A 27,402-nucleotide genomic window follows, 5' to 3' on the forward strand; every position below is an offset into this window, starting at 1 on the left:
AGATACAAGCTACTCTGATTTCACGACTTTGATATTATTACATCAATGAATATAATGTTACATACTGATATTACAACAACAAAAAATGAACTATATAACAACCACAACCAATCCCAATCACTCCCCTAACCCTTTTCTACCTGTGTATAAATAACCATTCAAACAGCTGAAAGACTAGCCCATTTCCCAAGTTCATAAGGATCACCATAGTAATACACCTTAATTCTATTAGATAATGACAACCCAGATGCCAATGATGGAGCTCTAAGACCAGAATCGTCTTGTTCCATAGGGTCATCTGCAAATGCGGCAACATCTCCAAGAATTTTGAATGAAATTCGTCTGGTTTGTATCTGCCTAGGGAAATCAAAGTACATTGCTGTTCCCGCCTTAGCCTCTGGCAGTCGATATTCCGCAATTGTTACCGTGCTATTAGGTTCCTGTGATATTATCGTTCTAAATAAGCTCTCACTGAAATTGCAATTCACATACTTTAAGCCTTTAATTAGATTATTTTCATGTGAAAAAGAGAAACTAGACTTCAGGCCATAAAGCTAGGAATATCAACACAAGGCAAAGAGATAAGAGAACTATTCATGAATAATTACATCAGGCCCAAGCCTTTTTTTACTCCCGTTCCTGGTAAACTTACTTCCAACACCAAGGGACTCAAAACACCTAACCTTACTCACCACTCCATATTATTGGATCATTATTGATAGCCATAAAAAGAAAGCAATTGTCAACAAGAGAGGCAAATGTCATTTTTTTGTTAAGTATTTGTCAAGATCTAAAAAATTGCATGCTGAAAGAACTAGATTGGTCAAAGAAACCAAGGGCTGACCAAAGGAAGCATATGAAAGTGCCTACCATATATAAGCACAAAAGAAAACATATAAACAGAAATAGAACAACATTTTCAAATCCACTGTGCTACGTAAATAAGCTACATAGGATAATCCTGGCTAACCTAATAGCACTTTAAGACAGCAGACCCAGTAAAATACCTGGAGAAAAGATGCTTGTATATACAGCACAGCTGGAGAGATATATCTGTCTTCCAAAAATGTCAATGATGTATCATGGATATCTGACGAGGGTGAATGGGTAACCCGAGGCTTTATTGCGGTGAAAGCATCCAGACGAAATCCAGCAAGCAAAGGTGAAGCAGGAGACAGATACTGCTCCAAGGTAAGATCATTGTCATACAGCCTCTCAGCCTCAATTGGAACCTGGAAAAATAAAAGAGGATTGTCAGTTGCAATGCATACCATACAAAGTCCAATAATGAACTGAAATATGGAAGAAAAAGCACAGAAGCATTAGTTGTACCTTGAATCTGTTTAATCGCGGTGGTCTCTCCAACCAGTTTTTCAAATTCACTTGGTCAGGGACTTGAGGTGATGATGTGAGCCCCATAACTTTCTTTCCAACTACAAGAATCCTTTTGGCATGAAGACAAGGGTCACTTTCAACTGATCCTCCGAAAGAGGCACGTCGATTTACTTGTGCAAAAGGGTTTTCATCTAGAGACAAAAGGTTGAAGTCTTTCCCAAAGTTAACAGAATTTGAACCAGGTCGCTGTAGACGTAGGGTTATCCAAATAATGCGGCACCGAACGGGATTCCTGAAGTCAAATTTTACATGTCTAGGTGCTTTATCCTCTCTACCCAACTTTTCTGGTCCATAAAACTCTGGTGAAGAAGTGATCAGAGATTGAACATCCCATTTTCCCGTGCATGACCTTTCTTCCTTGTGTATTTTATTGCTAGCCCAGATTTGTACCTGTAATAACAATAAGAGGCAACTAGTCAAAGAAAAGCATAAAACAAAGTAGAATATATGAAAACCGGTGTAATGCATATAAAATATAAGAGATGAATTAACCCTAAGAAAGCCACACAGCCTACAAAGCACAAAATTATCTATTGGCGGAAAAAATTTCGAAAATGATGCAAGCACACTGCTGGCACAACAATAAGGATATAAACATGATAAATTATTGACTGTAGTAAAAGTTTAAGCTATTAAGAAATGGTAAATTTAATCAATTAATCATTGTTCTAACACTCCTTATCACATCAGGGCCTAGACTCCTCCTTTAATAGGTGAGACTCAACACGTGGGATTTTAACTCTTTTAAATGAGAGGTAGAGCAAATTCAAGATCACCTACTCAGATACCATGATAAGTTACTAAATTTCCCAAAAGTTTAAGCTACATGGGATGTGATTTTCTTTTGTCTAAATACCTGGAGTCTGGGTGTTTTGCAACTAGCAGTTCTTTTTCTTTTTCTTTTTCTTTTTTTGGGTGGGGGGCAGGACACTAATACACTAGAAGCAATTCATTTATTTTCGGACTTACCAATTTGCAATTAATTATTTGATTGAATAATCCTTTATATTGGAAGTGGTAAAAGTCAACTGTTTTTGCAATTCCTCTTGGGGATAAATCAAGAAATTTTTGAAGCAAGAATCTAGATTTTTGTGCATCCTCTAGAATATTATCTCAAGGTTTGCAGTGTTATCAAGTTGTATTTCACATACAATAATTTCCATGTTAACTAATTGGCCATTATCTCAAGTTCAGTATATTTTTCTTTTCTTTTCTTTTTATTGGTTAGGTAACACACACCTCCTGAGTCTTGAACCCAAGAATTCATCCTCCATCCCATTATTATGGGAGGAGCCAATGAGCTTTAGCTAAACTGGTACCAGCTCTCCATGCAGGTGTTAGGTGGGGGTAAGAACATGGGTTCAAGATCCACCCACCAAGTGCTTGTGTAACTTACCAATCAGAAGGGAAAGAAAATTTATCTTGATATCAGTGACAAGGGAGTACCCTACAATTGAGATTAAATACCAATTTCATGTCCTTCTAGACTTCTTGTTGAGTGCATAGAATTACGGGACTGTCATGTCAACAATTTACCCTACATATATTCATTGCACAAGAAGAAAATTGTGAGCAGAGAAGTACACTCACCATGGGAGTGTCAACCTCTGAATAGCCACATGGACTAACAAGCAAGATTACCCCACTGACATCAGAAAGAGTATCAAGAACAACACAGAATTCCACACAGGTCGTACTTGGAGGAGCTTTCCAATATGAATGCTGTGATACAGAATCTAATGGAGCAAGCAACGACAAAAATGGTGCTGAATCTGCCGCTGTCTCAACCTGCAGTTAATAATACAGAGTTAGGCATCAAGAGAATTTTTTTAAAGGGCCAAAATGCTATAAACAAAGTGCAGCATAAAATCTTGTTCTCTTACACTAACTTGTTGCCTTGTAGTAAACAGATAAACTATAAATGCTAAGAGCTCCTACTCAAAGATTATATTTCAGCTTCCAAAAATACCTCTCAAAGATTATGTTTCAGCTTCCAAAGGAACCTCTCAAAGATTACATTTCAGCTTCCAAAGGAACCTACTATCAAACAATCAAAAGGATTCCATTCTTCTCATGGAGCATAGGGAAGAATAAATAGTCATTTATCTCAATCTGTATTCCACTTACATGGACACATTCTTCTCATTATTTCAATTTTTTACAACCCTGCTAGAACTAGCAGGAACTTTGTAGTCACTTAATAGAAAAAAGTAAAGTTTCTGTTCCTGTTTTTTGCTTTTACTGAAAACACTCCCTTTTTTTTTTTCATAATAAAGCAATTAAAAAACAGAAAATATTATTTAGAGGAAATATTTTGTCACAACAATAAACCATTTACAATGAAAACACATCAAGTGCTGAACACTTACAACAAAAATATAGAATGGAAAAGGACAATACCGATTGTAAAAAACTGGCAGAAGGAAATTCAGCAAGGGATTCCCCTCCATTAAGTAAATGTCTTAGGACTTTAACAGCTCTCTGGGAATCAAAAGACTGAGTTCTTTCAGGAAGATGATCCCTCCTGGATGATCCTACCACCTGGTTCAAAGCTTTATATGCAGCACTGTCTGCACGGGCACTTCTTCGCAAACTAATTAAGACCCTGACATAGTCCAAGATCAATGCATTAAGCACAATTTCATGGCAGCATTGTTTGCAAAGAACACCATCCAGTGCAACTGAACGATTTGAAGAGAAATCAATTTGACTGCCATGGCTTGATCCACTCTGGCTAGATACACCATTGTATGAAACCTCCCTTGACATAGAGCCCACAAGCAGAAGAGCTCCTCTGCCAGCAGAACAAACTTTACAAACCTTTCTTTCACACTGAGAACATAACAAGACAGGTTGTGAACCTCCTGCAGATGATGCAGATGACACTGATGAGGATGTATGTATTGATGCTTTGGTTTCAGCATGCACTTCACAGAGGCCACCAGAACAAGATTCCCCAATTCCAGCAATATTCCAGAAATCTATTACATTATCATCAGTAGTGTCAAGACCAATAGCAGCGGTAATTTTGTCTTCAAGGGAAGTTTGACCAAGCAGTGCAAGGGTGTTTGCAACTTTGCATAATCTTCCTATTTGAGAGTCATCAAGCAAAAAATTTGGATTTATAGTAGCAGGATCAATTCCAACTGATAACAAAGCTCTATCCCTTTCAGCAGCAGAAAGATTCAGCCTGAAGCGTTCAATTTCAAGTTTCATAGCTTCTATAAAGTCTAGTTTCCTTTCCTGTAATATTGCATTGTCAAAATAGGTCACTTTTTACCCCATGGTTTACCTTAAAAACATGAAACCTACCCATTATTAAGCTCTAATATTTCTCAAAAAACCATGAATACAGTTTTTTTTTTTTTTTCAATAAGTTAAAATAACTTTTGAAAAAAAGAGATCTAAAATTCACTGTGTATCAAAGCTACACCTAAAAAACTAAGTTCCCAGTATCTCAAAATTAAAATTAAAAATAAAAAGGGGGGTGGGGGGGGTGGTGGGGGAGAAGAAAAAGACATGGAATAAACACTGCCCAGGTCATGGAATGATATAATGACCTCAAAGAAGATAACATATCCAAAACTCAACTATACATGCAAAAAAATTGTCATGTTATTCCGTAAATGGCAAGGGTAGTTTTCAATCTTTTAAGATAGCAAATCCCAAGCCCAAACAATGGAGGGTTGTGGTAGGTTAACTGCACCATGAGATTAAGATTGAAAATGAAATTTATGCCAACAGATAACATAATGACCTTGCCATGAAGATAACATATCCAAAACTCAGCTTTACATGCAAAAACATAGTCGTGTTAGTCCGCACATGGCATGCGTAGCTCTTATTCTTTTAAGATAGCAAGTTCCAAGCCCAAACAATGGAGAGCTGTGGTAGGTTAACTGCAACATGAGATTAAGATTGAGAATGATTTTATGCCAATAGAATATTAGTTATTTCCTGAATATGCATTTTTTATATATTAGGTTGATATTTCATTAAAGCAAAGTGGATAAAGTGAAAAAATGCATCATAGGTGTTGTGCAACCATAAACCCATCAAATTGAATAGAAAGTTTTATAAGAATACCATAAGAACAATTATGTTTCTGAGATAAAAAAATGTTAAGCTATACAAAACAACATATCCATAACATGATGGTGGCCGAAATGACAATGAAAGGATGACTGAATGGGAAACCTGGAAAGATAGAACAAGGACTAAGATGGTTTGACATTGCACAACCATGACCCTTTACTGAACCAATGAGAAAAAGTAAAAATAATTCAGGTGGGAGTGAAAAGGACTAGTGGAAGGCCTAAAAGGCAGTGAATAATATGCTAAACAGAGAAATAACAGAAAGCATAACCTTAATTCCTTAAAGCCTTAGTTGATTAAGGCATAATAGAGCCGAGCCTGGTCGACTTGGGATTAAGGCTTTGTTCAGTTAGTTGAGTTTATCTACAATAAAATAACTCAATAAAAATCTATTATGAAATATCGGAGAAGTTAACTTAGAATGAATACATGAAACAAGCTGAGATCCTGATATATTAGAATAACTGAAGTTAAACTCAGAATCATAACAACATGCAAAAGAGAAAATGTGACAAAAGGCTTAGTCAGATATGTCATAGAATTTAGCCCCCAGCAAAGCCCTCAAAATAAGATGGGTAACAGCATGAAGTAGATGTCTGCTTTTATCAAAATACAATGAGGAGAAACTAAATGTAATTACCAAATAAATTAGACTGAAGCAGAAGCACAACTAATTATCAACAAAATATTGAAACAGATGAACTAAAAAGTATAACAACTCAAAGCAACATGCAATAGATACTAACATACCATATTTGGCCCCATAAGGGATTTCAGACAAGTAATGTACTGCTGGGAGCTACTATCTGAAGGTCGTATATCTTGTGATGAAGAATCTGAATGATCATTTTGAGCATCATGAAATTCAACAACAGATTGGTCTAAGAAATCAAGCAAGTCACTTCCCTCATTATCAACATTTCCTATTGCTGGTTGAGAGATGGGTTCCAAAAACGGGTCCTCTCCAGTCAAGAGGTCTGCCAAGAGGTCAGTAGAAGCACTTGGTTGCACTGATGGTGTCACATTTTCATTTTTTAAAATGCCCAAAAATGGATTAGATTCTGAAGTGGACATAAAGGGGTTGATTTCCTTCTGACTTTTTTTGGCCAGCTCAATTAATCTTGCACCAGGGCCTTCATTAGTAAATATGCCTTTCCAAGGAAGAGAAACTCCAAGGATCTCGATCTGCAATGAAATTCAGTACAGACAATTAACCAGCTACAATTACAGTAAACTTCACCCAGGAGAAGCATATTGAATAAATAAAAAATGATGAGGAAAAAGGTTTAAAAAAAAGTATCTTCTCTCATTAAGGTTGTCCAGCCATGCCAATTCGTAAACAAAGATCATAAATCAAGTGAATCAAAGGAGGTTTAAATACACCAAAAAAAATTACCAAGGATCTATTAAAAGATAGAAAAAAGCACATCCCTAACTGTCAATATGACATCTAATAGAATGGGGTCGCACAATGGGTGTCAAACTTCCTCCACAAATTCGACCTTTGAGGAAAAAACAATGCGATGATGGCAATTAGAATAAGCTTTCTCCATTATGCACAAACATCAGGAAAAGTATAAACTTGAAAATTTTATCAACATGAAATTTTTGCTAAAATACTATAGATTTTTTTTTTTTTTAAAAATAGGTAACAAAAAATTTTATTAAGCAAAATAGTCAACCCAAGTACATTGGGGATGTACTGTGGGGGCAAAAATCAAGAACCAAAATTACAACAATCAAGTAAAACAGCAAGGGAAAAACAAGAAATATGCGACAAAGCCACACTCCATACAAGGAGAGTGTAAGAAAAAGGACTTAATCTCTAACAAGGACAGTTAGCATCCCTCAAAGCATCTATCATTTATTTCACTCCAAATACACCATATCAAGCAATGTGGCACAAGTCTCCAAAAATCTATATTGCGATGTCGCCCGAATTTGCCTTGCTAAGACTCAAACAACTCAATTACCTTATGTGGCATAACCCAATGAAGTCCAAACCAACAAAACACTAAAGACCACAGCTCAAAAGCTATGGGGCAATAATACTACAGAAAATATTTAAAATAAATATTTTTTTCCTTTCTTTTTTTCATAACAACAACATCAAAGAAATGGAGCTTTGAGCTTTCCCCTTAGGTGGAAACATGAGACTCATAATAAGGAAGAGCTTATATCTCATTAATACCATTTTTCCAAGTTTTACCTTCAATAAGAAGCAAGTAGTGATAAGCCTATAAGAAAGATAATGATTATTGTTGGCCAATGGGCTCTAGCCCAAATGTCACATCTTCTCCAAAAAAGAACAAGGTGAAGGGCGAGATCATGGGTTCAAGACCCACTGATTGTGTATAACTTACCAAGAAAAACATAATGATGGTTGACACTAAAACATTAAATCATGCCAACACATCAGTGATGTCTGATGTCACTTATGAACATCATCACACATCATCCAACCATTTAAAATGAGCCAGCTCTATCTTTTTCAACATTACAATTTCTTCACAATTTTAATATTTTGTCAAAGGCATTAGAATCAAGTTTGAGTTACTCACTTCAGGTATGAACATGAAACGAACTAAATAAAGAATATACATGATTTAGATCTAGCAACCAACTGTATCTACATAATTCCTATACTTAGCAAGTAAGTTTTTGACACAGCTGTTCTGGGTACCACACCATACACAATATCCAACAAGCTAATATACTTTTTGATTTCTCTAAAAACACAAAATCTTTTCCTTAAGTTTTTTTTTTTTTTTTTTTTTTTTGAGGGAGCATTGGCAACAAACAACAATTCTTTTCCTTAAGTTTTTTTTTTTTTTTTTTTTTTTTGAGGGAGCATTGGCAACAAACAACAATGCTCAAATAATAACTTCGGATTTTCTAGGATCTAGACCTCAATCTCTACAAAAATGCCAAGAGAAAGAAATTAGTACTTTAGTATATTTCTCTTTAGCAGAATTCAAAACCACAGAACCTGATCCTTTTGGATTGATAATGAGCACAAGTCAGAATCATGCAGTGTCACGGAAGAAGATTTTAGCATGAAAATAAATGTGATTTTGACATATCAGCACACTGCACCCCACATTCTTCAACTTCATAAGCTCAAGACCAATCTATGGGAACAATATAGATCTAATAAACTTGACCAATGGAACTTTTTAACAGCATATTCTGACAAATGTTTATTTCTAATTAACAACAGAATGAAAGATTTTAAACAATGCCATGTAGACTCATACCTACCTTCTTCATTCCTAAAGTTTCCATGTAATTAGCACCAACACCATCTTCCAAAACCTAAAACTAAATGCATATCAACCTATAATGTACTGCTACATTAAAAGTGCAGTCATTCTGTATATGAAAACCAAAAACTAGAATGTAGATATATATATATATATATAAAACACACACATATACATATACAGGCTAAAATAGGATTTTTTATTTTTGACACATTGACTAATATATATCTTAAAATTGCTTTCTACCTCACCGAGAGTCACAGGGTTTCCAGAAACGGCAGGATAAAATGTGAGTGCAACTACACGAGTAAGATAGTCCAATTCACCCTCTAGTTCTTCAAAATCATACAAAAATGAAATACATGATGTATCCTGAGCATGAATGCGTGCACTTGCTCCAGTAATAGCCATATCTTCTGCACTAATTGGCCCAGGTAAGGGTATGATGAGGTTTGTCCCATTTACGCACTGAGGTATGGAAGCAGCCTGTCAACAAAGTTCAATGTAGGTTTAGAAACTATAAAATAATAAATACAAACTGATGACACCAAATCAATCAAAGGCAGAAGGGGCGTGTGGTTTTTTTTGGGGGGGGGCGCGGCGCTACAGATATTAGAGTTATACACTGCTTCGAGAACCTAAGTTGCATCATGTATTGATATCAAAAACCTAAGTACATAATATAGTATATAGGCACTGTTCATTGGAAGTGCCAGATGTGCCTAGGTTTTACTAGCCAAGCTACATATAACTTCTCAAGCATTCATTGCTCATCTTTATACTTTTCCACTATTGGGGCCACTCGCGCACACAAAAAAAAAGAACAAAACAAAAAAACAAAACAAAAAAACAAAATCCCATTCTTTTACCATGTTACTTACAACAATCCTTAGAAATTAATTAACCAACCCATATCTATTTCTCATATTTTAGCCAATCCATATTCAATTTTACTACAATGTGTACTAAAGCATGTCATAAATCACAATCTGACATCATATTAAAAATTTCTGCAGAATATGTCCAGTATTATTGACAATTCTAGAAAAACTGTGGTTTCAAGTCGGGACCACCTTGGAAGCTCTTAAGAATATATACATCATACTAATTACAACTCCTCTAATATTATGGTAGAAACTTCTTTTTTAAAGTATTAACAATCAAAGAAACTTCTTTTAAGTATTTAAATAAGGTGGAACCCACAGTCTATTAGGCATATAGATAATGCTTATTCACTAAAAATAAATAAATTAATCTTCTCCTAGTCAACAGTATGTATTGACCCAAGGATTTTTTATATTTTATTTTTTTTGTTAAGTATTGGCTGTCAGCTCATTTGTGCTTCAATTCTTCCTTGGCTCTTTTCAATTTTTTAGATACTCACCTTCAGAGTTTGAGCCTTTGAGTGTTTAATGTTGAATGGGGCAAGTACTCCATTTCCCTATGTTTTCTTTTAATTATCCTTTTGTCCTAAAATATGAGTCTTAACTTGGCTAGCAGGCTTACGTGACCCCTTATTTGCTTGTTTCCAGGCATTGGTAGTCAATGAATAACAAAGAAACAATTTTTTAAGGAATGATTCTTTTGAAATGTAATAATGAATTTTATTAATAAGAGGATAACTCTAAAATGATAGGTCTCCTTAAGAACTTCAATTTGAATGAATGATAAAAAAGTATTCTGTAATTTAGATGTCATGTGTTCAATCTCAAATGGATGCCCGAATTGTATTTTCCTAATCAAAAAGACACAGAACCAAGAAAAAACTATGACACTGTACTTTGATGTGTGACCACTCTCTAGGTTGTGATGCCCTAAAACCCTATGGATGATTCCTAGATTTTCCTAGTTGTTCTCTTTCTTCTACTTTCTCTTCTCTCTCCTAGATTTTCCTCCAAATAGTCCACATTAAACACAAAACAACCATATTCCAAATAGCAGACGAATGCTTACCCACCCAATCCCACCATCCAAACAAGCAATCCACCACCTTCCCCTTTAGGACCCAATGGATCCCATAGCACCAAAAGACAAAACTCAACAGATTATAAGAAACCGGACAATGAATCAAAAGGTGGTCTACTGTCTCCCCACTACATCAGCACATGCAACACCATACTACTAAATCATAACCTCTCTTAATAAGGTTATCACATGTAAAAAAAATTTACCCCAAGCCACTGTTCACACAAAAAAGGATACCCTCTGTGGTGCTTTCACCCTCTAAATACCTTTCCAAGGGAATGGAGTAGCATTGGAGCCCCTTATTAGGGTGTTACAGAATGACAAAATATCAAAAAAAACCCCTCTTCTTAAGTTTCCACCTTACCTGATCACCATCCCCTATATTGGGTAGTACATGAGAATCTAAAAGTTGGAAGAATGAATTCACCAGATGTAACTCCCAATCATTAAACGCCTAAATAAATCTAACATCCCAACTCCTCGTCATCCCCAAAGTGTGCCTCAGCAACAAAGACTTCACTGGTGCCTTCCAATTAGTGGTATTATCATAAAGAATAGGGTAGAGACCACCTTCAAAGGTTGCTCAACACACCAACAGTCATGCCAAATGCAGATCCGGTCCCGGTGCCAACATCAAATTGAATACACTGCAAAAACTTATCCTATCCCATCCTAATACTCCTCCACGAACCATACCCATGGGTACCCCTACTAGGATTGGATGTCCAACCACCCCATTCCTCTCTAAACTTAGCATATATTACACGCCTCCATAATCTTGTCTCCTCTAACCCAAACCACCACAACCACTTACCCAGTTTCGTCTAATTAAAAGTTGCTAGCTTCCTAATCCCCAACCCCCCATAAGCAATAGGAGAGCACGCCTTATCCCAACTGACCAAGCGATGCTTAAATTCATCTCCTAAGCCACCCCAGAGGAACTTCCTGTGTAATTTTTCAACATGCATGAATGAGTCATAAGTCCCAGCCTATTTTGAGGCCTAGACAAAGCAAAGACTAAGGATTAGCAGGTTTTTCAAAGGAATGATATGTTGTTGCGGAAACAGTTAGAAATCCTACACTGCTACTCAAACCCGTTCCCCCTCTAAGGCTTGGGGAAGCATCATCCCGCCTAACAGGCAGGTGGTTGGACTGGCTTAATGAAGCAAATGAAGATTGCATCCACATAAAAGTGCACTGTATTCTCCCAGGATAGGTCTAAGTCTAACATATAAGCAGATGCTAGGTAATGGTTGAACCTACTAGCTTTCAGATCCTCAGGTTAAAGTATACCTGAAATCCAAAGTCCAGTTATCATTAGGAGATGTTCATATCTCAAGTCTGTATGCCCAAATCAGATTCTAGGGCTCAGTTAGGACTCCAGTAAGTTGGTAAAATGTTGTTTCTTAATTTAGTAATAATTTTTCAATTACAGTAGGACTGTAGGAGTATGTCTCAAAAAGCCTTTTGGATTTCAATATAATATTTCTGTCAGGAAAAATTGCACAATTCAAACAATGATTTATCAGCAGATTGTGTGGTGCGCAGGAATACTCCATTGATTACATTATAGACCTTATTGCTTCTATACTAGTTTATCTCCTTTTCCAAAATCCCTAGGCAAATGACTTTTGATCTTAGGAAGCTCTTATTTATACATAATGTTTGCCCTACATTATAGTGACTCAAGTCTTTATAGATTAAAATGATTTATTACAAGCTTTAGTTCAACGATTATCTGGGTTCATACTTGAGAACACCTCATGGATTTGAGATGTCTTTGCAAACGAGAGAATTACTAAGCAATAGACCATCTTATTTTATTGCATTTGGGACTTAGAATTTGCCATGTAGCCTTTTCTCGTTTGTTGTGTTACTTCCAAACCCACATTACTTGAAATTATTTTTGTGCTTACAAGAAAGTAATTTAGACAATGGGAGAACTTCTCCCATAATGGTGCACCCTACAGCAAAGCACATCTTTACTTAAAAGACGAACTAAAAGGGCAAAAGAAAATCCTTTATCCTCTTCTTAAACATATAAATAAGACCATCTCTTCAACCACATATGGTAGTAAATTGCAAGGGCAAACATGGACGTAAAGTCTTAAAGAGCAAGATGTATGAAAGAGAGATACAGACCTCCACAACCAGTTTAAGCTTATCTAGACAACAGCCTGTCCTTATGTCAACTGTTGATGGATAAGTAGCATCATCTGCACCATGAGATATTGTGAGAAGAAGCTGACAAACATGGCAAGGCTCCCCAAGATAGATAAAAAGTTCAACCACATCTGCAGCCTGTGGACAAACCTGTGAAACACAACAAATATTTCCATAAAAATTTATTACTGATGGACAGTATTTTAATTAAAATCACAAAGAATTCCTTTGAAATATCATTCTTAGGTTGCAATATATGTTCCTGTTGGAAACTATCTCGAATTCCTGATTTGATTTAGGTTTTAGTGGCATGGAAGAAAATTATTTAAAGTTCCTTATTGAATAAGTAATAAGGTATTCCTTGTCCATCGAGGAATAGTATTGGAGCCTTAAAAATAGGCATTGTTGCAAATGGTTTGATATCGTTTGCCCAAGGTTCCTCCCACATGGGAAGAGGAGAAGACTTAGAAAAGAACATTGAATGAGTTTCTTCAAAGAGTAATTTGAGTTTTTGTCTATTTTGTGTGAGGGCATTATTTCGTGTATTGGGTCTTTGAGATGAGTTTCTGTTTGTCAGGTTTGTGAGTGTTGTTTGTGTGAGTTTGAGTTTGGTTTGTGAGATTGGTTGAGAGAGCAGTTGCAACCAATATCATTGATAGTGGATTTTGGTTGACGTTGCCTGTGGACGTAGAATTGGAGTAGGCCGAACCACGTTAACAGTTAAATCACAAAAAATTGATATCAAAACCTAAGACTGATCTTGGTATGAAGGTATATGGTCACATTTTCAAATTTGGTTTAAGATGAGAGAGCAAATTTGGCTTTGGTGATGGAAAACGATAGCTGTCTTCTTTTAAGAAAAGCTTGAATTAAGGTGGAGTTCTTGCAAGAATGCAGATTACTTGACTGAATTTGAGTCAAGGTGGAAATTGTTAATAATTATCTCAAATTCCTAATTTGACTTTAATTAGGCTTTCTTGGCATGGAAGGTGTAAATACAAAATTTCAAGTTTGGAAATCAAACAATTAAAAATGCTCCACAAATATATTTTTGTATTGAAGACTGTATGGATACAATTCTCTGTAACTTTATTCTATTACAAGAAAATAATCCTCTAGTTCAATCTCCTAGAAAAATTGAAAAAGTCTTCGATTCAAGTATTGTGTTGATGCAATTTTGATTCAAACACAAAATGTCCTCCACTTTGATTGGAAGAGGGATTGAGGGGTCTTTTCAATGGAATTGTGATGAATCTCTGATTGTGCGCTTGGTAGAGACTTAGAGACTTGTTATTAGCGTATTTTTTTAACATTCCTCAGGGCTTTAGAGCTTGAATCTGACAAAGCTTTGAAGGTTGAAATTCTTGAAGTTCTTGGAAGTTTTGGTGCTTGACTCCAATAAACTTTAAGGATTGAAGGGATGAATGTTCTTCACATTAAAAGATATTGATGTATTCTTCAGGTCCTTGGAGCTTGAATCCGTCAAATTTCAACAGTTGAAGTTCTTAGAGGCTTGGTTGAAGTTCTTGGAGGCTTAGTGATGTAGGACAAGGGGAAACAAGGTTTAATAGGACTTTAGGAATGAAATAAAGGTGAAAGTCAAGATTTAGATTGCTGTGAACAGTGATATAAACCGTAACCGTGAATAGTAAAATTAAAGAAAATAAATAAATTCTAGGAATCACACCTAGACTTCCTAAGCATCACACCTAGGGTTCCTTAACATCACACCTCAGAGAAGGTTGCATCACACAAACCATAAAGGAAAGCTTCATAGTTCTTAAATTCTAAAAACATTCATTATTAATCACCTCAATAGAAAGTACTACAACTCTTTAAATAGAAAACTAATACCTAATCCAAGTTGAACTAGGATTTCTTAAAACCCTAATAAGACTTGGACTTGGACTCCTTAGGCTTTTACTACTAAGCCCAACTAAGTAACCAAACTTAAATAAAACCCAAAAAAAGATCTAATGGATTGTTAGCATAGCCCATTCTAGAATATTATGCAATTACAAAATTTCCCTTGATACTTAAAAATAAATAAAATATAATAAGTATGTCTTCTCATTGCCTCCTGCATCACTTAGGAGCTAGATTCCAATAGAGACTTCTAAATCTATCTAGAGCTTTGAGACTTCTAAATCTGCTCCTACAAGACGAATAAGACCCTCTATTTATAAGAGTCTTAAGGAGGTTCAATGGCATATGGTTGATTTTGATTGATGACGTGTCATGATTCAAATGGAAGGACTTTAAGTCTTATTCTTGAAAGGACACATGGCAACATTTGATTAGCTAAAGTGTCTTACTTTGAAATAACACATGACAGCATTTAATTAGATTGTTTGTGTTCTTTAAAATAAAATTATCACCACATGTCAACATGTGATTGGCTCTTGGATATTCTTTGGAATTTTTATTTAGTGACATTTAGAAAATTTCTATTGGTCTCTGATAATGAGAATGGGACCCACTAAGTAGCACATGGCATTTTGCAATTGGATACACTATACAAACATAGCGGTATGATGTGGCAATTTGTTATTGGTTGAAAATTTCGCCCTCTATCTTGGTATTGAAGAAAACGATTTTTTTTTCCTTGGTGCGTAACAAAGTTCTTTATTGAATAAGTAATTGGGTATTCCTTGTCCATCAAGGAATAGAATTGAAGCCTTATAAATAAGCATTGTTGCAAAGGGTTTGGTAACTTTAGCCCAAGGGCCCTCCCACAGGGGTACAAGAGAAGACTCTTTAAAGAACATGGAGCGAGTTTCTTCAAAAAGTAGTTTGAGAATTTGTCTATTTCGTGTGAGAGCATTATTGGGTGTATTGCTTTGGGATTGTGAGTTTGTGTGCATGTGGTTTTGTTTGTGGTATGGTTTTGTTTGTGTTTGGAAGCGTTGTTTTTTTGAGTCTATGAGTTTGGTTGAGAGTGATTATAATCCATATCAAGATAATGGATTTTGGTTGGCGTTACCATGTATGTAGGCTTGGAGTTGGTTGAACCATATTAAATATTGTTGTTTTGTGTGAATGTTTAATATTATTATTCATGAGAATGTGCTTCTATCAGCCCCAAATCAAAACAATTCCTGCGTGATAAAAAGAAATATATTTTGCATACCCAGATTAGGTCTTTTCTTTTGAAACTCAAAAGACTGGCTCCACCATCAGCAGTTGAAAACATGCTGGGAACTGGCTTAAGAAAGAAACCAGATGGTCGTGAGAGTACCTGCACAGATTATCATGTTATACAATTGTAAATTCACACCTAACAGCTATATCATGTTTGTAGTAGACAAGATCCATTTTCCTAGGAGCAACATTATAGTATCTGAAAGATAAACATGTTTTACCAAAAAAAAAAAAAGATAAACGTATAACTAAAGTCAAAGGCTAAGTTATGATAATCTGGAAAACAAATTTGTCTAGTGAAGGAATTTCCAAGGCCTAGGTTTGTGGCAGAGACCCCAACTTAACTTAAGTAAAAGGCCAAATCCACCAAGTTTAGAGCATTTCTCACAAAAATCAACCTTCTCTTTGCCAGATGAGATAAAGTTTAAAAGGGGCCTCAAATCATCTTAAATCCAACAAGTATTAAATTTAACTATTCTTAGTAGACAGCTTTACAAAAGAACTTATCAATATAACTTATAGTATTTTTTGAGCCCACTACCAATTTCAGTGGGCAGCAAGTATCTAAGAGAGGGAGGAGGGGGGCAAGGAGGGAAAAAAGAACTATCAATGAGACAAAAGTAACGAGCAGGTCTGACAAATCATGTGTTATAATCCATATAACGCATCAGCACCAATTTCCACCGAACTTTACAGTAGCAATGCAATTTAAAGTTCTAGAATGAATAGTAAGAGCCTAATTTTGAAACATAATTTGAGCCTTTAAAAGTTTCAAAACAGCAGTGTAATTATTGCAAAAGATAATATAATATTAATAATAGATTCAGAGTCTATAGACTTTTAATGTAGTAATAAGAGAAGACAAATTTTAAATTAAAAAAATAAAAAAAGCAATATTAATGGATGTATTCTGTCAAATTAAAAATGTAAAATAACTAATGATCCACAGCCTGTCTACAACATAGTTTCAGCAACAGACCAACAACAGGAAATATATTAATTGACATCATGAATCAGCATTTGCTGACTATTTAATCATAAAGTTCAACACATATAACAAATTCTGGAAAGTAAGAGAAACAATACATAAAAAGAGGGTTGATAAAAAATTTACAATTTTTTTTAAAGGTGATTTACACAAGTATTCAGTGGGTTTGAACCCACATCCTCAACCTCCACCTAGAACTTGCAAGGGAAGGAGATGCCAATTAAGCTAGAGCTTAAAAGGTTTTACAAAATTAACAAAGGATCACCATCTATCCAAGCAAATTTATGCAGTTATAAACCTCAACAACCAAGTACATGAATGAAGCATTAGGATATAAAAGAATAGAATAATATTACACCTAACTCAGAAAAGTCCTAGAGCAACATACATTCAGGGGTTGAAGGGGAATTGATGGAAGATGCTTGAAAAGCCTCATTCCAAGAAAAATCTCAAACTGCTTTTGACGAGAGCTATCCACAATTGCATTTTTATATCTTCTCTGCAAAGTAATTTTCATATTCTGCGCTGCAGAAAACTGTTTAAACTTTCCAGCATCTTCATTAAATATGCTAAGGATTTGGCTATGCATAGCTTTAGAACCAGTATAGAGTGTTGCATGAATATCACCAGCCAGCAAAAAGATATCAGCTAGCTGAGATACTGGTGAAAGTATTGTTGATCGCTTGAATTCCTCGAACGTCATGTCAAATCTCTTCCAAGGTTTATCTGGGCAGGGATGCATCCAAGTTGTGGTCTTAGTATTATGATCAATATAATATGTCTTCCCTGTCACAGCATCAGATCGTTTTTCCCAACCTGGTGGCAATGGAGCAATATATCCACCATAATTATTTAACTGGTAACCTAATGCCAGATCACTATCAAGAGATATTCCCAGCCGCCTGCATTGCTCCACAAAAACTTGGAGGGAGCCAAAATAACTAGCAGCATTGGTTCTATCCAAAGAATCAGCACAGTTGAAACGTATCACTCCATTTTGATGTGATCTTAAGCAGAAGGCACCTTCATAGTCATCATTATATATGATTTCACCTCTGCAATCCTTAATCCGTTGTCGTGAAGGCAAATAATCCCCTTCAGAAATGCCTATAGATACAGTGGGTGCTTTTAAAAGTTTCCACAATTCTTCAATTGTTTGTTGTTCACCTTTTAACTTTGTACTGGCATGCCAATCATAATTTATTAAATGGATGCGAGTATAAGTGAGTTTTCCAGTTGATTTAATATAATTCAAAGATTCCTCAAAATGCTGAACTAGAATGGACTCTGACTTTCCTTCTCCATTCCTAAGCAAATTGATGCATACAATTGGAACCAGAGCTTTTCTATTCTGACTCCCCCCAACACCTACATCTAAATTTCGAGCATCATACCTTTTACTCAACCTCTGATAATACTGTAAGCTTCCTTTATAAGGATCATCTGAAACATATATTTCTGCTTCTGCAGCAGTGATCTTCAATTCTGCTCCCCACCAGATTGGAATGGTTCCACGTCTCCAAATGTAAGTGTTAAACGGAACACTCTGACCAGCCCTTTTGGGGATCCATACAAGTTGCTCACACTCAACTTCATTACCTGTCAAATACATATTCTTCTTAAGTTCAAAGAATTTGATGGGGGATACAATAAAAAGCTGAGATAAGTGAAGGCAATAAAACAAATGATATAATGCCTGCAATAGAACTTTAAAAAAATATTGAGTCAGAGAGAGAGAGGAGATCAGATATACATATAAGTGCAATGCCACTTGTCCCAAGAGGCACATAATGGCAAAATGCCCTCACTCAAGTACAGAATGAAACTTCTTTTTTTTTTTTTTCTTTTTAGTTAAGTACAGAGGAGACTCACAAGAACATAAACTTGAAAAGACTTATTAATATCTACAAGAACAGAATTTATTTTAGAAACCAAAAAAAAAAAAAAAAAAAATAACAAAGGCAACAACTTTCAGTTCATACAGAGGTGCCTCTTTCACATCAGAAGCACGACCACTCCTCTTGGTCCAAACAGTCCCCAAAGAACAAACGGAGCGGTTTTCCATGCAGAACATCTCCTTTTGTCTCCAACTCCTCCATGCCAACCAATATAAAAAAGCCAGAGAACATCCATATTAACTAGTTCTTTTCAGTAGAAATCAAATCATTAAGCTATTAATCTAAACACTGTACATCATAAAATTATAAATAGGTGCCATTCCCTAAACAAATATGGGCCAAGTAAAGATCTAAAGGTAAAAGTTGTACCAACAATTGAATCTTTCATTGACAAGTCAAGAGGGATAGAAAACATTTTCTCACATATTCTGGCATAACTTAATAGTAGCCACCCTACGATGGCATGATAGCGTAGTGCATCTGAAATACAAATGTTTAGGGACAAGATTCCCTCTCATTTAAATCCTCCAATTCCCTTCAATTTTTTTACCAAATTTGAGACACATGGAAATTATTTTTATGGCTTACTTGGTTTTTCAAGATCATTGGATTTTTAATTTTTTAAATGACGTGTGTTACATCTGGATTAAAAATGGGAGGGATTTAAATGGCATGGAATTTATGTGTGTGTGCCTATCCATTAAAAGTTAAGACTAAACCAAAAAAGCAGTCAGAAAAAGAGTTGTATAATTGACCAAGTATCCCACAATGATCCATTCAGCATTTTTGTTTTATTGGTAAGTTACACACGGACCCAGTGGGTCTTGAACCCACCTTACTCCTCACTCCATCCCATTATTATGGGAGGAGGAAGTGGTAGTTGCATTCATCATCCTGAGCATGAAGTAATCTTTCCTATTAATAAAATATCATTACTTTTTTCTTTTTTCTTAAGAAAAAAAAAAAAAAAAAAAGGAGCTAATTGAGCTATAGTTCATTGGCAGATCCACAGAAGAACCTGGCTTAAAAAAAAAAAAAAAAAAAAAAGGAGCTAATTGAGCTATAGTTCATTGGCAGATCCACAGAAGAACCTGGCTTTTTTATATAATAAATAAAATGTTACTAAAAAATTCCCAAAAGGGGGTAGTTCCCAAGTACACAAGAAGGGAATACCTAAGAGAGAAACAGAAGAACCTATAAAATTCCAACAAGAAAAATAAAAAAATGCAATTTTGTTTTCCCGAGTCATTAATAACTCACGTTACCTGTGCTAAAACATGAATTTAGACCCCTAGCCAAGTATCGAGTACCAGGATGCAGTCTGCTACGACGAGCTGTCAGAGCAACAATCCCTTCTAGCTGACCTAAGCTTCCAAAATTTCGACATTCTGCAAACCCCTACACATTAATATCATATCTTAACCACCACATAAGTTATCTATTTGAATGCCATAAGGTAAATCACTGTGAAAGTGAATTGGGGAGAAAAACAAAATAAAATAAAATTTCAATTAAAAAAATGGACCTTTAAAGCGCACTTTTAATAGTGACAACAACCAAAGAAGAGAAGCCACTGCTTAACTACATCCATGTGACATAAATTGAATGTATTAGAGCAATTAAGCAATTTCTGATTTCTAACTTGTGCTTTTTACTCAAACAAGCATTGCTAACTGAAAGCTTCATAATTAAACATAAAGTAGGTTTAATTACACATTTGATCCTTAAACTTCAACCCCTGTTTCAACTTTCAAAACCCTTGTTTCAACGAAATCATCACTGTTAACTCAATAACGAAAATTTCTGATGTGGCAAATTTTTTGTATAAAAAATATTTTTTAAATGACATGAGTTAATGTTTATTAAATATATGACATGGAGCCTATGTGTCAACAAACAGAAATAACGAAAAGAAAAGAAAAAAAGTCAAATCAGCAAAATAAGTTCACATGCTACCCGCATGAACTTAGGTGAATTTACGTTAGAGAGAGAATTGTTAGGGAAGAAATCTGAAATCCATAGCTATTCTCTCTCTCTCTGAATGGTTCAATCATGGGTGATTTGGGTTGGATCTTCACCTAGATCGATGGATAAGCTGATGAGAATGAAATTTAAAATCCAAAGCAATTCTCTCTCTCTCCTCGAATGGTTCAATCTTGGGTGATTTGGGTTAGATCTTCCCCTAGATCAATGGATGGGCTGATGGGTTTGGGTTAAATAGGTGGTTTGAACAATTAGCTGTGGCAGTTTGGCATGGTTTGGTTAAAATTTAGCAATGGGTTTTGAGTATGGGTTAGATGGGTGTAATCGTTTTGTTTGGTTCAGCCACCATGTGTGGTGGTCAAGCCTTCTGATTTTCCAGTATGAGTTTCAAATGGCCATAGGGGAATTTTGTGGGGGATTCAACCACCGTGTGTGGTGGCCAAGAGTTGCTCAGGAAAGTCATCTCATCATCCTCATTCTGCACTCCAGTCATTGGGAAGACATCAGTTTTCTTTCTTTCTTTTTTTTCTTGATAAAAAAAAATAATGAAGCAATAAAGTCCTGGATCAAAAAGCATTTGGAAACAGAACATCAGTTTTCTTTCTTTTTTTTTTCCTTTATTCCAAGTCACATTCTAGGTCCAAAATCCAAAAATTAACTTAGTAGAATTTAAAATTTGCACTGGCCTCTGCATTTAGGGAAAAAATAGAGGACAAAAAATGTGGCTAAACTGGATCTCACCTAGGCTTTCTAATCCTCCAGTGGAAAATATGCCGATCCAGGTTATTTTCATTAAAAAAACAAGAGAGAGAAAGATAATATACGGTGCATCAATTTCCACCTAGACCAATCCATTAGGTACTGCAGAACCCTAAATCAAAAGTTAACAAGAAGTTGTTTATCAATTTTATTATTGGTACTACACATACACATAGTGGATCTTGAATCCACAGCCTCACCCTCTACCATTGTTCTTACAAGAAGAAAATAATGAGATAAAGTAATTCAAGTAAAGCACTTCATCCCACAAAGTTAAGTTCCTAATGTGTATCTTAGCAAAAAATAAAATGCTGAATGTGTAAACTAACTCATAGTTGGTCACCTAACACATTCTTTGTGTGTGTGTGTGTGTATGCAAAACTGCATGGTACATACAATAAAACAAGCTACGATGGGCATATGATGCAAAGACTAGAAAATTTTACAATACATGTAGAGGAGGTAGACCTAAAAACCAGACATCAGATAAGCATCAATATGAAGATACCAAGAATGAAGATAAACCTGTAGCAGAGTGACACAATGTTGTGGCAGCCCAATGTTTTTGAAAGGCAGTGAAAACCATCCATTCCAAACAAATTCATCGTCAGGGTTTTGTAAGGGCATACGGCTCGGGAAAGGCCGAGTGATGTCTCTTGTCTCACAAAAGTAGTATTTCCCATCAATATCAAGCTCAGTCAATTCCTGAACATTCCTCACTTCTCCTTTTCCTTGCTGTTGGGGATTTTGAAGTGATATCTTGATCCACTGGCTCTCAGTCACCGTATACACACACCCTCCACCAGGCAGATTCGGAATGCTGGCAGTTAACTTCGTTGCAACAAGAAGCAAACCAAAGTTTCCCAGGGCAGCATAACCCAATATTGCCCTGGCATATACCACACTCTTATACAGCCATCGTGATCCATTTGTAATGTAATTGAAAGCCTCTTTTTCAGATTTAAAAATGTCTACACCCAGCTTTCCTTTGTAGCACAATGCACCAGTTGTTGGATCAACATATATGACCTGAGTGTCAGTCCTGGAAGACAAGCTGGCAATGATATGTACTTCACCAGTGTCCAATGTAAGAACTATAATAGATGCATCCCTCAAGCCCCCAACTGCAATAAGAAAAAGGAGTGGGTAGCATGCATAGTATTAGAATTTAGTCATAATCTGAAAAGTTTTTGGAAGTTACAGAAATCAGTGAATCAGTCATATTTATGCAACAAGATAACTAAGAGTGGAAGAAATTTTACCTTTTACATTAATAATTAGAAAAACCTAGTTAAGAGTTAAGACAAAGCTAAGTTCATATTTAATGCTTGACTTGCACAGGATTCTTTTCTTTTTTCTTTTTTTTCTTTTTTTTTTTGAAAATGTAAGGAACCTTTCTAAAGAAAAGCCCTTTGAACTTGCATGTACAATTTTTATTTTTATTTTTTTGATACGTAAAATAAAAATATAAACAATAACTTTCATTCAGAAAATAAACCCCAAATTTGGAATTTGCCCAAAAATATGAGGGAAAGCGAATGGCTTGAGCCAAAAATTCCTATTGAAAAAGTCTACAATTGATCAATGCTGATAAGCGGCGATCAATGGTTGGTTTGTGGAGAGAGATAGAAAGGAGAAATAGCCAGTGAGACAATTTTTGTGGTGTAGGGTTTAATTGCATTGGTTTATTGAGTACGTAACATTTTAGAAAACTTTTTTTTTTTTGCTCTATTAGGCTTGTTTTCCATTGACGGTTGCCCATAGAAAACTTGTTCCATTGACTTCCATTTTCCACTGTACCAAACATCAAATAATGTGGAAAACCTTTTCCACCAAAACAAATAGAACGTTAATGTAAATTACTATTTCCTTATAATTTTTATTTATTTATGAATACATAGAATTTCAGCCTATGACGTCCACTTTATAATGATTGCACTTTAATATTAGGCCAAAACGCCAATTGGTTTTTTGGTGTAGATGAGATTAGAATTCCGGACCTCTTATTCAAAGATAAGACAATTTACCTTGGAACCTATGCCTCTATATATGTTTAAATAAGCATATCAACGAATCCACAAATGTACTATTCAGTGAAGGCATGTGGCCAAATCCAATTTTTTCTTTGTTTTTAATTATGTATAGAATGTTCAAAATTTGTGCATATACATAAATAGATATTGGACAAATAAACTGATACAGTTTAGCATTGATCCAGTGGAGAGTCTGGAGACCAATTAAGTTTGTAGACTTCAAAATAAGGAAACCACTCCCACCTTCTTGAATGCAATATTAGATCCTATGTCTCTAGTGCAAAGCCAAGAGACTTTAGTAACTAAGCTAAGCAACACCCTAAAAACATATTGTGATAATTGATGTCTTTGTTTTCTTTCTTTAGGTCTAATTTTCACAATACGTGTATCAATGCCATGCATGGTTTTCCCCAAAGGTAGTTCCAAAAATGTTGCTACCATCTTATCTCTCTCTCTCTCTCTCTCAAAACACAAAATTTTCTTAAAGAAAATAACAAGCTTTCCAAACTGCTGAATAACTATGCAACTCACTATTTTACATTTTTTTTAATTTTGTGTTTGTCCCACTAGGTTGTCCTCCTTGCTGCTTCATTCCACACTAACTATTCAAGAGTCTCTTTTTTAGGGCTTTCCTTGCACTTGATCTGGTCATATACACGTTTTTTCCCGAATACCAACACAACACTACAACTATGTGCATCCCAAATGTCAACCCTATTGATCATAAAAACACAACCTGTTTTCTTTCATTCAGCAGCAATTTTCAAAGAACCAAGCATATCATTCATCGAAGTCTTTCTAATTATCACTATTAAACTACACACACACATGCAATTGGTCTTGAACACACGACCAACTTCTCCACCCCGCTTTTTTTTATTATATCATTATTATTATCATGCCATTTAGCCACATGCTCATATCATCAAACAAGTTATCACTACTCAACATTCAAAAACGAAGCATTTAGTAATGACACAGTAAAAAGCAGATCTTTGGATCCAAATGATCATATGAAAACACAATACATATATATATATACACACACACACACATCACATAAACCTTATCTTTGTCCATCACAAATTCCTACACCACATTCTCATTTAGATCTTTCTTGAAACGAACTTTGTTTTTTATAAGTATATCTTGAAACAAACTTTTCAGAGATACTTTAATCTCCGCTGTGTCATTGGATCTAAACACGCTTTTTCCCTAATACCAACACGACACTACAACCACGTGCACCCCAAATGTCAACGCCATTGATCATACAAGCCCATTGTTAATCGAAGTCCTTCTAATTATCATTATTAAACTACACGCACGCACGCAGGCAGTTGGCCTTGAACGCACGACCAAACCCTCCACCCTACCCTTACTATTATCGTGCCATTTACCGCGTATCTTGCATCAAACAAGCTATTACTACTCCGCATTCAAAAACACCAGTTTTCAGTAATGCCACAGTAAAACGCAGATCTTTGGGATCCAAATAATCGTATCAATGCACATAACAAGCAAATATCGCATTAAACATCCAATATTCTCATTCTTAGGGCTTTTCTTGCACTTTGCCCTCTGATCATATACAAACACATATACATACACGCCTAATCATACATACAATTATTCACACACGCACATATATATACACACAGATCAGAAACACTGGTTTGGAGACAATTAGTGTGTAAAATTGAAGGCTGAGAATTCAAAAAAGATCGAAAAGAATAGGAAAAACGAAGAACAGAGAAGCTAACCAGGAGAATCCATGTGCTATCGAAAATCGAAAATCTTGGAGAGCACCGTCGAGATTTACGATTGAAATGGCAATTCAATCATCGAATGAATTTGCAGAGAGAGAGAGAGAGGGAGAAGAGAGCATTGAATGTGAGAGATTCAAGAAATGAAAGTAAAACTAACATTCAGGTAGAGAGAGAGAGAGATTGGTAAAATATATTAAAATTTTGTCTTTTTTTTTTTTAATTGTGCTTTTTTTATTTTTTTTAATAGATATGGAAAAGTCTCTTTTTTTTTCTTTTTTGGGTTATGACTTAAAATAGATGTGGAAATTTGTACCATTCTTTTTTGTTGGTTTGCAATTAGCATGATATCTTTTTTTTGTTTTTGGTTCATAATAATTGATCTTTGTTTGTATTAATCTCAATGTTCGTAATTTTGTATTGTATTCAAATTCCAAGGTTTAGGTTTGGACATTTTCAATGCATTGAATAAATCACTATGAAGAAGGACAATTTCTGTTCTTGTTTTTGTAAATTTTTTTTTTATTATTAAATTTAGGGGGAAAATTGTGATATTAAACCTATTACTAATTTTATTATCTAACTTGTATGAATGGTGAGCTGACTTCTAAATATAAAACATAATAGTGTAAATGAAAAAATAAAAATTAATCACATTCATTTACGTTTCAATTTATAATGTTTTTATAATGAGATTCCTAATAATTTTAGCATATTTCAATAATAAAAAAACCAATTGAATATTTTTTTTCAAATAATCATTGTTTGAATTTGTGTTCCATTTGTCCTTCTAAGAAAAAAAAATCGAAACATCATTTTCATGAATATTCTTCATATTTGTATAAAACAGTTTTATGAACTATATTCTAAGATCAACTAATCAAATCCAAGTCCTTAATTTGGTTTTTAACACTTTGGAATATTAATTCTAATGACACAAAAAATGACAATTATTTAGATAATATGTCATTAGTAATTAATGTAAAATAAGAGTATGTTTGTGAATCTGTATAAAAGTGACAATACACTCTTTACAACTTGAAACCTCAACAAATTACAAAAGTTGTAAATTTTTGTGTCATTAATAGTACTTTTGGAATTTAGAGAATATTTCGCATAGACTTGTTATTGCACATACTATACATCCAATAATTAAATGCAATAATAGGTGAATATAAGTTATTACTTATTAGCTTATTTTATATATTTTTTATGATTCTCAAAAAAAAATTTATTAGCTTATTTTATATATTTTTTTTTTTATGATTCTCAAAAAAATATTTTTTATAATAATAGGTTTATTACAATTAAGATTACGTAGGTATAGCCCTACTCAATCAAATGTTAACCATTTTTATCAAATAGATAGTTTAGATTTATTATGTTATTAATATTTAAATTTTTATTTTATTTATTTCTAGTATAATTATTACAATGAACTTTATTTTTTTGAAAATAATTACAACATGTTAATTTCACAGCTCGAACTATTTTCCCTAAACTCTCAAGCACTTTGTACATGAGGAGATGCCAATTTAGCTATAAGGCCTTTGAATTTCTATAATTGAATTCATCCATAAACACTAAAATGAAAAGCTCAATTTTGTCTTCAACTTTAATTCAAAAATAAACTTTTTTTTTTTTTCAATATGTCATCTATAATGGAGTTTTCTTGAACTGTCAATGTTTATTTTCATTTTTTTGTTTGCCCTTTCTCTTTCTTTTAAAGGTTTGTGATTCCTTTTCTGCCGTCCCTAGGGACAACCAGACAAAGGAGTTCATCACTTCTAAAAGTTCCAAATTCTAATGTTAGTATATATTCCTAGGTCATTTATACAACTATATATATATATATATAAGGAGTTCATCACTTCTAAAGTTCCAAATTCTAATGTTAGTATATATTCCTAGGTCATTTATACACACTATATATATATTATATATACTATAGGG

General features: G+C 34.7%; 1 protein-coding gene across 2 annotated transcripts; it reads right to left on the reverse strand.

The window, feature by feature from the left end:
• Positions 1–10: 10 nt before the first annotated feature.
• Positions 11–25,630, reverse strand: LOC112040525 (probable phosphoinositide phosphatase SAC9). 2 transcript variants are annotated; one of them, XM_024073415.2, is made up of 13 exons: positions 25,447–25,630; positions 22,176–22,774; positions 20,174–20,306; positions 17,399–18,609; positions 16,012–16,119; positions 12,861–13,031; positions 9,000–9,239; positions 6,241–6,675; positions 3,796–4,638; positions 2,986–3,183; positions 1,333–1,785; positions 1,008–1,232; positions 11–440 (listed from the first exon to the last, which is right to left on the reverse strand). In XM_024073415.2, exons 1-13 carry the CDS (start codon positions 25,457–25,459, stop codon positions 159–161), a joined length of 4,911 nt encoding a protein of 1,636 aa, XP_023929183.2. In that variant the 5' UTR covers positions 25,460–25,630; the 3' UTR covers positions 11–158. The 2 variants fall into 2 exon arrangements, with proteins under 2 accessions (XP_023929183.2, XP_023929191.2); XM_024073423.2 differs by lacking the exon at positions 25,447–25,630 and having other exon boundaries at positions 20,174–20,296; positions 22,176–22,354.
• Positions 25,631–27,402: the final 1,772 nt, after the last annotated feature.

Source organism: Quercus suber, unplaced genomic scaffold, assembly GCF_002906115.3.
Source record: "Quercus suber isolate HL8 unplaced genomic scaffold, Cork oak 2.0 scaffold_9, whole genome shotgun sequence".
NCBI classification, from domain to species: domain Eukaryota; kingdom Viridiplantae; phylum Streptophyta; class Magnoliopsida; order Fagales; family Fagaceae; genus Quercus; species Quercus suber.